At 47.7% G+C, this 15,000-nt stretch overlaps 1 protein-coding gene across 10 annotated transcripts in view; it reads left to right on the top strand.

The window, feature by feature from the left end:
- Positions 1-15,000, top strand: part of cux1a (cut-like homeobox 1a) — a 116,068-nt gene that overhangs the window by 20,865 nt on the left and 80,203 nt on the right. For 5 of the 10 annotated variants that reach the window (XM_081701797.1, XM_035535804.2, XM_081701796.1 and 2 more), the window contains exon 2: positions 2,811-2,921. The exons of 2 other annotated variants lie outside the window; for them this stretch is intronic. In XM_081701797.1, the coding sequence (XP_081557923.1) occupies positions 2,811-2,921 (111 nt within the window). Of the gene's footprint in view, positions 1-2,706; positions 2,922-15,000 lie in introns of all 10 variants that reach the window. 3 more of the 10 variants (XM_035535807.2, XM_035535806.2, XM_035535805.2) reach the window with 1 other exon arrangement.

The following is a 15,000-nucleotide window of genomic DNA, read 5'->3' as shown; positions in this document are numbered from 1 at the left end:
GAATATTAACACTTTCCCATACAGATGTTTCAAAGAAATTGGCATAGTCCTTCTTGGGAAAATGTACATTCAAATTTCTTAAAAAACATCTGTAGCACCAAATAGAAATAGAAATATATTAATACTACACAGAAACCAAATTAGGTTGCAATTAGGTTTAAAATTAGTGGAGGTATGAATTTTTGAAAATGAGTAATTCTTCATTTGGGTAAAATATGATTTATATTTTTTAATTTGATTAACATTCAGCAAATATTTAAATGAATACATGTTGCAATATATCCTTAGGGTTTCTTGGATGTTCAGTACAAATTTCAACCTAATCCAGTGAAAAATAGACAATCGGTGAGGCTTAGAATACACATAAATTTAGCATTAAACCCCAAGGTTAGGCCCCAGCGTTAGACCCCAGCTTTAGTCCCCAGTGTTAGACCCAAGATTTAGACCCCAGCCTTAGACCACAGATTTAGATACAAGCTTTAGAATCCAGCGTTAGACTCCAGCTTTAGACTCCAGCGTTAGGCCCCAGTGTTAGACCCCAGTGTTAAACCCCAGATTTAGGACCCAGCATTAAACCCCCAGATTTAGGCCCCAGCGTTAGACCCCGGCATTAGACCATTGTGTTAGGGTAAGTGTATGAGTATGAGTGAGTGTGATCAAGTGTGTGTGAATGAGAGTTCGTGATTATGTGTAAGGGTGAATGGGGAAACGTGATTGTTAGTGTGTCTGTCTGTACGTGTTATTGTGAATGTGTAAGTATGGGTGTGTTTATGTGTGTGAGTGTGTAAATGAGAATGTGGGTGTGTAAATGTGTGTGTGAGTATGGGTGTGAATGTGTAAATGTGTGTGAGTATGTAAATGAGAGTATGGGTGTGAATGTGTAAATGTCTGTGAGTGTAAGTGAGAGTGGCTGTGAATGTGTAAATGTGTGTGAGTGTGTAAATGAGTATGTGGGTGTGTAAATGTGTGTGTGAGTATGGGTGTGAATGTGTAAATGTGTGTGAGTGTGTAAATGAGTATGGGTGTGAATGTGTAAATGTGTGTGAGTGTGTAAGTGAGAGTGGCTGTGAATGTGTAAATGTGTGTGAGTGTGTAAATGAGTATGGGTGTGAATGTGTAAATGTGTGTGAGTGTGTAAGTGAGAGTGGCTGTGAATGTGTAAATGTGTGTGAGTGTGTAAGTGAGAGTGGCTGTGAATGTGTAAATGTGTGTGAGTGTGTAAATGAGTATGGGTGTGAATGTGTAAATGTGTGTGAGTGTGTAAGTGAGAGTGGCTGTGAATGTGTAAATGTGTGTGAGTGTGTAAGTGAGAGTGGCTGTGAATGTGTAAATGTGTGTGAGTGTGTAAGTGAGAGTGGCTGTGAATGTGTAAATGTATGTGAGTGTGTAAATGAGAGTGTGCTTTGTGCAGTCTCCTTGTTCACTGTACTCAGGAGTAGGCAATGCACTGCTGAAATGACATCTGGCAACCATATGCAGCGAACAAATCGAGTTAATTAGGCTGGACGCTCCCACAGCCCTCCGACACAGTGCCTGGGGGGTCGAGTTGACCGCCGGCGATGTCCTGACCTCACAACTTTATCAGCTCTGCAGCCCCACAGTGCCAGAAAAGCACTCTGGACCAACACCCAGGATACTGTTCTAGAGCAAGCCGAAAATGAGATGCTAAAACAGGCCTCATCTCCCCCCAAAGCCACACATGCTGATCTGAGATCAGCAGCAGGACTCTCTCATGCATCCCCAAGCAGAATGCGGGTAGGCTTCTAAAGCTGGGTTCTAACAGTGGGCTCTAATGTTAGACTCAACGCTGAGTTCTAATGTTGGGTTCCAACTCTGGACTCTAACACTGAGTTCTACCGGTGGGTTCTAACAGCAACTCTGGGTTCTAACGCTGGGCTCAGATACACTTGCTCACAATCACACAGTCACACAGACATTCATACTCACACTCTGACTCAAAATCACACTCATCCTCACCTTTGCTTTTTTTGGATGGGGGATTCCCCCAGTTTTTTCCCTATATTGTTCATAGCCGATTCCCACCTGTCACACTATCAGGTAATTCTCCCCGTCACACGACAGCTGCCAAGCGGGGAGGCCACGGGTCATCATGCGTTTCCTCCAAGGCCCAGGCGGCCAATCACAGCAAGCTGCACCTCATGTAACATCTGGGGTGAAGTGACATGCTCAGAGGATAGCGCTATCTGATCCCTTCTGGTGATTGGCCATCGTGTCTGTAATTGACAGGGCAGGGTGCATATACCATTCCCCCTCCTTGAGAGCAGGGCCAGTTTTGCACTCGGTCTCCTGGAAACACATGGCTGTGGCATCCCACATTTCACCTCAGCGTTTCACAGTGATCAGCACTCTAGCTCAAACTGATGCTCTGCTGTCCAGTCAAAATAAAAAAGACTTCACGATTGGTCCGTTTGAGAAAGCTAGTCACAGCAATTTAACCCTGACCCCAGCCTTAACCCTAACCTTGGCCCATTTGAGAGTTAGTCGCAGTAATTTTGAACTACTGTGCTATTTTAGGGCTTGCTGTTCTGAAAATGAGAGACTTGTTACCCGAATGCACTGGACTATTTTTACTGTGAACATTGTTTGAAGCTCTGTACAGGCTGTATGACACACGTCATGTACTGATATTTGGGGAGTTCCTTCACAAATGTATGAACATAATGTGAACCTTTTTTTTTTTTCTAGGTTCCTCATCCATGTGAACCGTAAACCACGCGCATGTGTGTGGAAGACGGTGCGGCCCTTGTGTGTGAACAGCGCATCTGATGTGCAGTTGTATCTCCTCACAGAAAGAGCTGGATGCCACAACCACTGCTCTAGCCAGCAGGCAGAATGAGAACCAGCAGTCCAGGAAGAAACTCCTGGACCAGACCCGCGAGTTGAAGAAAAACACTCCAAAGGTGAGAGAGAGAGAGAGAGAGAGAGAGAGAGAGAGAGAGAGAGAGAGAGAGGCTGTGTGGAGATGACCTGAGTGTCATTTTCAGTGCTCTGAAACACAGGTCATAGGTCACAGGGGCTGTGGTTGTATTCTCCCGGCGAAGGTCTTCTCAATTTCAAAAGGCTCCGTTTTTCTGTTGCTGATGTCCGTTGTCCTTTCCTTTCAGTGCTTCATCTTTCAAACGTTTTAGCTGTGTGACGTGTGAAGTGTAAACCGCAGCTGATTGAGATGTAAATGTAAAGTGTAGCTTTGTAAAGTGTTAAGTGTGAAGTGTAGCTGTAAGAGTGGCGCTATGGCTGCTTGAAATGTAGCTGTGTATGTTGTAAGTGTTGCTATATGGCTGTGTGAAGTGTAGCTGTATTGCTGGGTAGGTGCAGCTGTGTGAAGTGTAGCTGTATAAAGAGTAGCGCTATGGCTGTGTGAAGTGTAGTTGTGTGAAGTGTAGCTGTATAGCTGTGTGAAGTGTAGCTGTGTGAAGTGTAGCTGTATAGCTGTGTGAAGTGTAGCTGTGTGAAGTGTAGCTGTATAAAGTGTAGCTGTATGGCTGGGTAATTGTAGCTGTGTTAATTGTGAAGTCATGCTGTGTAAAGTGTGTAGTGTTCCTGTGTAAAGCATAGCTGTTTAAACTGTATCCTAAAGTGCATGTTTGTAAAATATAGCTTGGGAAGGCTGGCTTTGTGAGCTGTGGTCTCTGATAAATGACACATGTGGTCAGAATCATTTGAACCATCGATGCGTCATCCATTTTACAGTATATTTCTTCTGCATGGTTACGTGTGTGTGTGAGAATGTGTGTGTGTGTGTGTGCGCGCGTGCATGTGCCCCATGGACGATGCTATGGGTATAAGTCACTGCTTTGGTTTGATGTGACACTGGCCAATATTCAGACCGTTAAGTCAGACCTTTTATTTATCGGACTGTGTTTGGCGGTAAGATAAGGGCGTCGTCTGTCAATGAAACGTGTTTATCAGGTTATTCGTTATCGAAAACGCACGGCCATCTTGTAACGCAATGATGCGTCAGCCGTGTTTACGATTCCCCGAGCGTGCTGATGAAATGGGGGCCGTGATAATGAACCCAGTGACCAGGAGGACTTTCCTAAGCTGGCGTAGAATTCCGGGTTTTGCATCCTGTTCCGATCAGCGTAACTGCTGGGACAACCAGGAGATAGCCATGTCCTGCACAGAACGCTTGTGATCGGCACGTCGTGGCATTTTTAGACGTGACGTCGGACAGGTGTCCGCGGTCTTCGGCAACATATCCCTCTAACTGGCCCGGTCACCTCTGCCAGGAAACTAGGGGGTGCCGCGGAGCTCTGAGTGCCTCCTTATCTTCGATCCCAGCCGACTCTCCTCTTTTAGTCTGCTGCAAATTCCTCAGGCCTCTCCCCGAGAGCGCTGAGAACGAAACGGAAAAGAAAAAAGCGTGTTTTGTCTACGGCGCTCCTATAAATCAGGCTTCCTTTCCAGTGAAACTGTCCAGAGTTGAAATTTATGCCCCAGCTTAATAAGCCGTTACTAAATGAATCGTGGTGGGGGGATCGGCCGGGAAGGTGGGCCGTGGGGGACTGTGTGTGAACTCTGGGGAAAGTGATCTGATTGCCCCGCCGTCCACACTTCAAAACATCAAGAGCTTTCAGTCGGAGGGTGGAAACTTTATCGCTGACAAGGCAGCCTGGAAAGTTACCTTAATGACTGAGGTGGTTATGTGTGTGTGGGTGTGGGTGTATGTGTGGGTGTGGGTGTGGGTGTGTGTGTGGGTGTGGGTGTGGGGGTGTGTGTGGGTGTGGGTGTGGGTGTGGGTGTGTGTGTGTGAGTGTGTGTGGGTGTGGGTGTATGTGTGGGTGTGTGGGTGTGGGTGTGGGTGTATGTGTGGGTGTGGGTGGGTGTGGGTGTGGGTGTGGGTGTGGGTGTGTGTGTGGGTGTGGGTGTGGGGGTGTGTGTGGGTGTGGGTGTGTGTGTGTGAGTGTGTGTGGGTGTGTGGGTGTGGGTGTGGGTGTGTGGGTGTGGGTGTGGGTGTATGTGTGGGTGTGTGTGGGTGTGGGTGTGGGTGTGGGTGTGAGAGAGACAGAGAGAGTGTTTATAGGCCAGTGTAGTATACCCTGGAGTTTCTGAGAGAACTGGTAACAAGAGATTTTTGAGTTTACCACTGACCTGCAGTTTTTGTTGTGTTGTTTTTTTTCTTGTTTAATTTTGTTTTCTTTGAAATCTTGTAAAAACATATAATCTTGTTAATACTGTTATGGCTGGGTTAATTAGCATAGTTTCACAGATTTCTGAATTAATAGCATGTTTCTTTTTGCTTTTATGGAACTTTGGTAAGATGGTAATGCTTAATGGTTAACAGCAATGTTCAGGTTGAGGGATGTGGGAGGATTGTTGCTGCTGACCCCGCAGTTGACCCCGCGGTTGACCCCATGGTTGACCCGCCATGCTTCCGGATATCTGTGGGCTAGAGATGACTGCAGAAAGTACGGGGGGGGGGTTTGGGGGTTTTTTTTGTAATTATTTTTAAAATCATTTTGCATTGCTTTGCCATTTCTCTGCCTTCCCCACACCTGTTAAATGAATAATCTCAAGTAGACATTAAAATCTGACCCAGATACATTGTTTTGTGTTTTTTCACTAATATTTAACCCAAACAACTAGCATGCTTAGTGACTCAATGGTGAAAAGCTTTTTTTTTTTCTTAAGTTCGTTTTGCCCTTGAAGTTGGTGTGGTTCCAGTTGAAGCCTTAGATCAGACGACGTGATTGGCTCTCGCTGGGGACTTTGTCTTTCAGACTTTCGGCACCTCCGCTTCTGCCCGAGTCAAGTTCCTCACCGGCGTCTATCCTTTCAGAGAAGTGTGTAATTCAGAGACGTGTTAAATCGAGAGAGTCTCTCTTCCAGACGGACAGTGTGCAGAGCAACACGTTGCCTGTGTTTCATTTCCAGGTTTGGTTTGGAGTAGTTTTCTCTTTTGATAACCACATGCTCAACTGGAGCCTGGGAGCTGAGGGAAAGTGCCCGAGTCGCTCTGAAAATGGCTCTGGGTCCTGTGTGGTTTTTATTCATCGGAATGGATGTTCCTTAAAGAAGCCGGGTGATTGGCCCCTGAGCGCTCGGGCTACGAGAGTGTCGGGGGTTTGATTGGCTGGCATGGCAGGTTAGAGAAAGCTCCGCACTGAACTTCCCTGACAGAGGGAATACAGTAATTAGGGCTGATCCGTTGGCATGGCGCCCACGCTGGCAGACTGGCGTCTTACCCTGTTAATTATAGCTCTCCCTTCCCAATCACGATGTGATGGTATTTACCAGGCAGCGTGTGTGTGTGTGTGTGTGTGTGTGTGCTACTTTCTCACTAAACCATGCCTTTGAAGTCAGGGACAGGCAGGGAGGAGGGAGGTGGACAGATAAGACAGGGGTCGTAAAACGTAGCCCCTGTTTGGAAACCCTGGGCAGTTCCAGAGCTGAGACCCGCCAGTTACTGCTGAGATTAGCAGTCGTAGTTGAACCAATCACATAAGAGCAAAAAAAAACCACACACACAAAAAAACCACACTAACGATCAGGCGTGCATTTGGCATTGTTAATTAGATACTTCTTTAGTCTAAACTTCTCTCTGTCTTTTGTGTGTGTTGTGTTTGTGTGTTGTGTCGTATGGTTCCTGTGGCCAGCAGGACCTCAAGGGGCATGGCTGCACGTCACTTCCTCATTCCCAGGGTCGTGTAATTGGCTGGTTTGCAGTTATTGGGCAGTTGCTAGTGTTTAGCAGTAGCCCCTCCTGACTCTGGGCCTCCTAACAGATGGAGAGTTTTCGGTTCTAAATCTTGATGGAGGGGCAGGTTGCTAGTGGAAGTGGAAATGGGTCTGTGTGTAGCAGTGGGGTCTCCTGTACCACAGAGCAGACCCAACGCATCTCCCACACACACACACACTCACACACACAGACACATGCACGCGCACACACACACACACACACACACACACACACACACACACTCCCATTGATTACACACCACACACACACACACACACACACACACACACATTTCCTATCGTGCAATTGCTTAATTTTTATCAAGTGATTTGCTATTGTTTACATGATCTTGTGTATTTATTTTGTCATGCTGAGATTGCATTTTCATTTGGTGTAATTTTCATGCAGTTTTCATGTTTGGTAGACAGATTCTCTCTGTGTGGGCTTGGGAAAATTGTTCAGTGACTATTTATATTTTTTGTGTGAGCAAAAAGTGTATTAGTGTAGCTGTTGTATGTGTAGCCATAGCATTTAGTTGGGAGGGGCAGTGTGTGTGTGTGTGTACGTGTGTGTGTACGTGTGTGTGTGTACGTGTGTGTGTGTGTGTGTGTGTGTGTGTGTGTATATCTGTGGGTTGGCAGAGTGTCTATGACTGCTGGTCAGGTTTCAGTGTGGAAAGTATTCTGTCTTTTGTTAGTGTAATCAAATGTGATCTTATACATCCACACCTTCATTTTTTTTACATCATTTAGCTGACACATTTATCCAAAGCAACTTACAATTATGTATGAATTTGAGCAACTGAGGGTCAACTGAGGGTCAAGGGTCCTGCTCCGGGGCCCAACAGTGGCAGCTTGGCAGTGGTGAGGCTTGAACCAGCAACCTTCTGTGTACTAGTCAAGGAACCACTGAGCACGCACACACACACACACACACACACACACACACACACACACACACACACACACACACACACACACACACACACACACACACACACACACACACACACACACACACACACACACACACACACACACACACACACTTACACTTGACAGACGTCCTGTAACCCTGAGTGAGATTGTGTGTAGTTAAGAGTAATGGTACCTCTGTCTGTTTTTAGACTCCATTGAGCATGGCGCTCTGTTCTCCTCGTTACCACATGCTCTTTACACACTAGCAGGCAGTAGTTTTCCACACGCCCCAGCCAAGCCAAACTTCACCACTGACAGGCTGACCGGCTGAGAGGCTAAGAGGCTTGCCTGCCTTTACGTTGCAATCAAGGGAGGGGCTGCCATGACCATCAGCTGAAAGTAGCCTGTGAGCTGTAAGGAGATATCCGCTGTACCCGCCGTACTTGCCGTGCCTACTGTACCCGCGGTGCCCACTGTGCAGCAATGCCTCCTGCTGCCACAGCTGACCGGGGTGCCAGGGCCGCGGGCGATTTGTCCCGAGCAGGTGTGTATTTATAGCTCCTAATGGCCATGACTCAATTCCATTGCTGTTTACTTTCAAATGTAATGGCAGCTGTAATGGAAGCTGTGCTTTACAGAGCACAGAAGGCTGTTATTCTGCCTGATGTTGCCACTTCCTGCGGTGGTGAACTGGAGGTTCTTTTCCACTCCTTTCCGTGTCGTGGGCTGGCGGAGGGCGCACGGATGCCCTCGGAGCCAGCGGGTGGGGCCGAGGGTGGGGCGCCAGCCGGGGGTCCTGCCACACGCGTCTGTAGGGTGGCTTCGCCCCTGCTCTGTCTTATGTATGGACAAAAAAATCTGTGACATTATTATGCTGTGCGTGTGTGTGTGTGGGTGTGTGGGTGTGGGTGTGGGTCTGCATGCTTGCATGCCTGTCTGCGCGTGCATGCATTTGTGCGTGTGTATATGCATGTGTGTGTGATTATGTGGTGTGTTTTACTTACTAATGCTCTTTTAAAGAAAAGGAAAATACCCAAATGTGACTCACTGTTTGCATGAGTGTGTGTGTGTGTGGTGTGTGTGTGTGTATGTGTATTTTGGGGAGAGGGTGGGGGTGGGTGTGAGTTTGTGTGTCTGTTTGTGTATTTATGTGTTAGATTAGTGTTTGAGTGGGTTTTTTGACTGTGTGTGTGTGTGTGTGTGTGTGTGCCTCTTGTCTACTGTCTACAAGTCTCCTTGTTACAGTGCTGTAAATGTAGCCATGTAATGTGCAGTACAGTGACAGTAATGTGTTTACTGTGCTCTCTTCTCACACAGTACGCACACATTCTTGCCACTTCACTGCGATTTGCAGTACAGGTGTCTCCCCATTCTGGCTGATATCTCTTCTGAGTACTCACCCAGTCTCTCTATCCCAGCCCAGTCTCTCTATCCCAGGTTCTGATGCGTGGTTCAGGGCCCCTGCTCGACCCCTCCCCCTCAGCCCTGGTTTACAGCATCTGTTTACAGGCTCCTGCTGGTGTTTACTCTGATGCTTTGATGCAGTTTCTTCATTCACAAGAACGTTGGCCTGTCACTCTGTGAGCCCGCGAGTCACGGTTCAGCCGCGTGCCACAGGCCCTTGCTCCTCGCCTCCTGGTTACCTGAAAATTGAATAATGCCGCTAAATCTTTTGGAATTGCGTCATCAAAGAAGAAATCAGACAAGAGAGTTTAAACCTAAACATTATGGTCTGGTGCCAAATTAGTTTAGATATTCTTAGTTCTGTAGTTGGTAGCAGATTTTTAAACTCATGTTTTCTGTCCGCATGTCAGTAGCTCTCACGCTCAATTCAGTCGAGAGAGAGTGAGAGAGAGTGAGTATGAGTGAGAGTGAGAGAGAGTGAGTATGAGTGAGAGTGAGGGAGCGATTGGGAGCAAGTGAGGATGTCGGAGAGGTCCCTGGTGATCTGCTCTTCACTCTGGGGAACATTAACCTTATATGTGCTGGATGTTCAGTGTCCAGTGAGAGAGTGGCGCTACCTTCCACTGCCTCTCACTGCCTCTCTGGACCTTCCACTGCCTCTCACTGCCTCCCTGGACCTTCCACTGCCTCCCTGGACCTTCCACTGCCTCCCTGGACCTTCCACTGCCTCTCACTGCCTCTCTGGACCTTCCACTGCCTCTCACTGCCTCCCTGGACCTTCCACTGCCTCCCTGGACCTTCCACTGCCTCTCACTGCCTCCCTGGACCTTCCACTGCCTCTCACTGCCTTCCTGGACCTTCCACTGCCTTTAACTGCCCCTCTCTGCTTTCTCATCTGTCTTAGATCAGATTAACACTTTTACTCTCACACAGCACATCTGAGATCAGGTCTCCTGCGTATTGGCTATATCTGAGATCAGGTCTCCTGCATATTGGCTATAACTGAGATCAGGTGTGCTGCGTATTTGCGATAACTCAGATCAGGTCTCCTGCGTATTGGCTATATCTGAGATCAGGTCTCCTGCGTATTTGCTATATCTGAGATCAGGTCTGCTGCGTATTTGCGATAACTCAGATCAGGTCTGCTGCGTATTGGCTATAACTGAGATCAGGTCTGCTGCATATTGGCTATATCTGAGATCAGGTCTGCTGCGTATTGGCTATATCTGAGATCAGGTCTGCTGCAGTTTGGCTATAACTCAGATCAGGACTGCTGCATATTGGCTATAACTCAAATCAGGTCTGCTGCGTATTGGCTATATCTGAGATCAGGTCTGCGGTGTATTGACTATATCTGAGATCAGGTCTGCTGCATATTGGCTATATCTGAGATCAGGTCTGTTGCATATTGGCTATATCTGAGATCAGGTCTGCTACGTATTGACTATATCTGAGATCAGGTCTGCTGCGTATTGGCTATATCTGAGATCAGGTCTGCTGTAGTTTGGCTATAACTCAGATCAGGTCTGCTGCGTATTGGCTATATCTGAGATCAGGTCTGCTGCATATTGGCTATATCTGAGATCAGGTCTCCTGCGTATTGGCTATAACTGAGACCAGGTCTGCTGCGTATTGGCTATAACTCAGATCAGGTCTGCTGTGTATTGGCTATAACTGAGATCAGGTCTGCTGCGTATTGGCTATAATTGAGATCAGGTCTGCTGCGTATAGGCTATAATTGAGATCAGGTCTGCTGCATATTGGCTATAACTGAGATCAGGTTTGCTGCGTATTGGCTATAATTGAGACCAGGTCTGCTGCGTATTGGCTATAACTCAGATCAGGTCTGCTGTGTATTGGCTATAACTCAGATCAGGTCTGCTGTGTATTGGCTATATCTGAGATCAGGTCTGCTGCGTATTGGCTATATCTGAGATCAGGTCTGCTGCGTATTGGCTATAACTCAGATCAGGTCTGCTGCGTATTGGCTATATCTGAGATCAGGTCTGCTGCGTATTGGCTATATCTGAGATCAGGTCTGCTGCGTATTGGCTATAATTGAGATCAGGTCTGCTGCGTATTAGCTATATCTGAGATCAGGTCTGCTGCGTATTGGCTATAACTGAGATCAGGTCTGCTGCATATTGGCTATAACTGAAATCAAGTCTGCTGCATATTGGTTATATCTGAGATCAGGTCTGCTGCGTATTGGCTATAATTGAGATCAGGTCTGCTTCGTATTGGCTATAATTGAGATCAGGTCTGCTGCGTATTAGCTATAATTGAGATCAGGTCTGCTGCGTATTGGCTATAATTGAGATCAGGTCTGCTGCGTATTGGCTATAATTGAGATCAGGTCTGCTGCGTATTGGCTATAACTGAGATCAGGTCTCCTGCGTATTGACCATAACTGAGATCAGGTCTGCTGCGTATTGACCATAACTGAGATCAGGTCTGCTGCGTATTGACCATAACTGAGATCAGGTCTGCTGCGTATTGTCTATAACTGAGATCAGGTCTGCTGCGTATTGTCTATAACTGAGATCAGGTCTGCTGCGTATTGTCTATAACTGTTCAGCGTGGATGGGTGTATATAAAGTCTTGCCCCCCCCCCCACCGCAAGAGAAGTGATCGAGCATGCTATGTGCGTGTGAGCGTGTGCTTGCGTGCGAGTGAGTGAGTGAGTGCGCATATGTGTCTTGCATGCAGGATGTGTGTGTGCGTGTGCGTGTGTGTGTGTGAACGTCTGTTTTGAGTCTTCCCTGTTCCTCAGTCATGGCATTCTGACCTTCCTTTCCATCCCGTGCTCACTCTTATCTCACTGTTATCTGCTTTGTGCTCGAGTGAGCCTCCATCATGTCTCCACCCGCCCTGCTCCTTCTCCGTGCCTTTTATTTGAGGTAATTTCATGTGTCTACGACCCTTCTACACTTTGACGGAATTACAAGGCAGAAATAATTGCGTAGCATAAAACTCTACTGAGAGCATTCCCGGTGTCCGGGAGGAGCAGGCATGCCCGTGTTTCCATGGAATACAATTTACAAGGAATGTTACAATTATGCAAGCTGACTGGGGAAAAAAAAGGCCGAAATAGGATGGACACCGATCACAATCCAGCCACGATACGGCCCCTAGCACAAAGCCAGGCTGCGCGTCTGTGCGTGCGTCTGTGTGTGTGCATGTTTTCGTGTGTGTGTTTGTGTGTGTGTATGTGTGCGTGCACGTGTCTCGCTGCGCGAGGTGCTGCAAACTCCGTAACTCTCTCCTCTGGAGCAGCATGCAGCATCTCTCGGTTCTTTCATTCGTTTCTTTTTCCTCTTCATTCATCCCTCACTCTTAACAGGGCTTCAGTCACTGCAGCCTTGCAGAATGAGCTCAGAGGAAGTCATTGCTAAAGAGAAGCGCTTTGCTCCTGTCTGCCCCCGTCGGTCAGGCCAGAGGTCACAGCTGATGCACATCTGATTTTAATAAAGATTTTCTGAAGTGTAGTTTATAAAACATAATATTCCCTGATAAATGAGATGGAAGAATAATTTTCTTAAATAATAAATCATTTAAATGGGTGGTCAAACTGTCGAAGATTAAAAGGCCCACACACGTGCGCACACACACGCACACACACACACAAACACACAAACACGATCAGACTGAGTGTGTGTGTGTGTGTGCTCCTTATTTTCCTTCCTTGTGTTGTGTGTCTAGGTTTGGGCTTCTTCCCTACAGACTCTCAGTGTTTCCTGAGATGCTGACACACTGTCACACATCCCTACATCCTCCTCTGATGCAGAAGTAGATCACTGAGGAAATCTCTGCTCTGTGTGTGTGTGTGTGTGTGTGTGTGTGTGTGTGTTTGCATGATAGCTTGTTTGTTGGACTTTTTTTATGTGTGTTTGTGTGTAAGCTTGTTTGTTTATTTGTGTGTGTGTGTGCATGTGTGTGTGGGATATTCCTGTCTCCTGTATGTCGGTCCACTCACTCCCTGAGCAGGGTGGAGGACAGCATGAGAGACTCAGTGTGGGTGAAGCCAGGAGTCTCTGCAAGCTGGAACCCTTCTGGGCCTCGGAGCAGGCGTGAACTCCTGGAGCTCACGTTTCCTCTTTGGAATGTAAACAGCCGAAGTGAGTCCGGCGGGTGTCCGAGCTGAGACGGCTTATCGGGAATGGGCACTGCGTGCCAGCCTGCCGGAATAACGCCAGTGCTAGTTGGCTCATCATGCCCTGCAAATGGCAGTTAGTGTGTGTGTGTGTGTGTGTGTGTGTGTGTGTGTGTGTGCGTGTGCGTGTGTGTGTGTGTGGTGATATACGAAGCATAGCGAGAGTCCTGTGCAATGGGCCCCTCTGTTCAGAGCACTAACAGAGCACCGTGATGTTCACCTCTATTGGCGTTTTCCCCACATATATACACACACATAGTTGTGCATCTGGCTGAACACAAGACAGCTGTCTGTGTGTCTGTGACCCCACAGGGTCTGTCGTCTGTCCCCCGGGTGACCTAGCGGGGGGGCACCTGTACGCGGGGCTCGCCCTCCCTCCTGGAGGTCCGGTCTCACTGCCAAGCTTTTACCATTTAGTGGTGGCACACATGTATTTTATGTAGTGGTGCCACTGTGAATAAAAGTAAGGACATTGCATTTGCAGAGAGAGGGAGGGAGAGAGGGAGGGAGGGTTCTCTCCGTTCTAGGAGTCTTCTCCAGCAGGGATCCGAGTGTTATGTGGAAAGCAGATGTGGTGAGATGTTTCCTCTTCATCACGTGTTGGTGCTGCGCTTACATAAATGTCATGTGTACAGTAGCCAGACATGCTGGGGAACAGGAGAACCAGCTGCTCTTCCTGGGAGGTTCTCCCCACCCCAGCTCTCTGTCTGTCTGCTCACACACACACACACACACACAAGCACATGCAGACACACACAGACATGCAGATGCGCACACAGATGCGCGCGCGCACACGTGTGCCAAGACACACACACACACACACACGCACACGCATTCAAAGAAATACACACACACATACATGTAGATGCACGCGCATGCAAAGACACACACACATGCATACGCATACTCTCACACCCACATACACACATTCAGAGACACGCACGTAAACACGCACATATTCTCAGACATGCAGACGCACACATACACCCCCGCACGCGGAGACGCAGACGTCAGCCGACCATGGGAATCTCCTGGAAGCCTGGTCATCATATTGTTGGCAGCTGGACGCGGTCACCATGACCGCAGAAAAGCTCTCAGTAGCCGACACTCATCATGACTTTTGGCTGCAACTCCTGCAGAGAGGAGCGAGAGAGTGTGCGAGAGGCGCAGAGAGGACAAATATGAAATGGAGAGATTTAATAATAATACCAGCGTTTGGTTCGATTGCTGGGGTTTCATTTCTCTCGGTCCCTGCGGCTGTGATTGCCACGCTCCTCGCGGTGGCGCGGCTCCGACCAGCCACGTCTGCAGCGGTATAACTGCCTCCCGCGTGGCACTGGGCTTCTGTGCGTCTCTGTCGTGGTGGCTCACCGGTGTCCGGGCTGTGTGGAGTTTTCCTTCATGTTAAGGCTCATTGTGTGTTTTATCCCTGGGCGTATTTAATGCGATTTCATGTCGAAACGCCCACCTCACGTTCATGTGAGCATCGATGTCTGTCTAAATCTGATGCTTAAATAGCGTGCCATTGAAATCGCCTTACTGTGAGAGTTGGCTTCACTGGGAGACCTCAGCTGCACACAAGGACAAAGCTGGATTTTATAACTTTGTAACATTGACATAATGGCAGACATTGTTTGCTTGTGTCTGTTAAGTTTGACCATAAAGGCTTTTTTGAAGTGGAGGGTGCGGAAGTGCAGAAGTCCTGATATTTTATGCCAGTACAGGTTGTTTCTGTGTATGAATATGTGATGATGTGACCATAACGCTCTTGAACACCCCTGCCCTCTGTTCCTGGACTCCTGCGTGCGGGAATAACCTGTCACTTG

This window comes from Electrophorus electricus, chromosome 19 (genome assembly GCF_041902795.1).
Source record: "Electrophorus electricus isolate QZ-2024a chromosome 19, ASM4190279v1, whole genome shotgun sequence".
Taxonomy (NCBI): Eukaryota; Metazoa; Chordata; class Actinopteri; order Gymnotiformes; family Gymnotidae; genus Electrophorus; species Electrophorus electricus.
The sequence above is the reverse complement of the archived record's forward strand: the minus strand, read 5'-3'. Positions and strand labels throughout refer to the sequence as shown.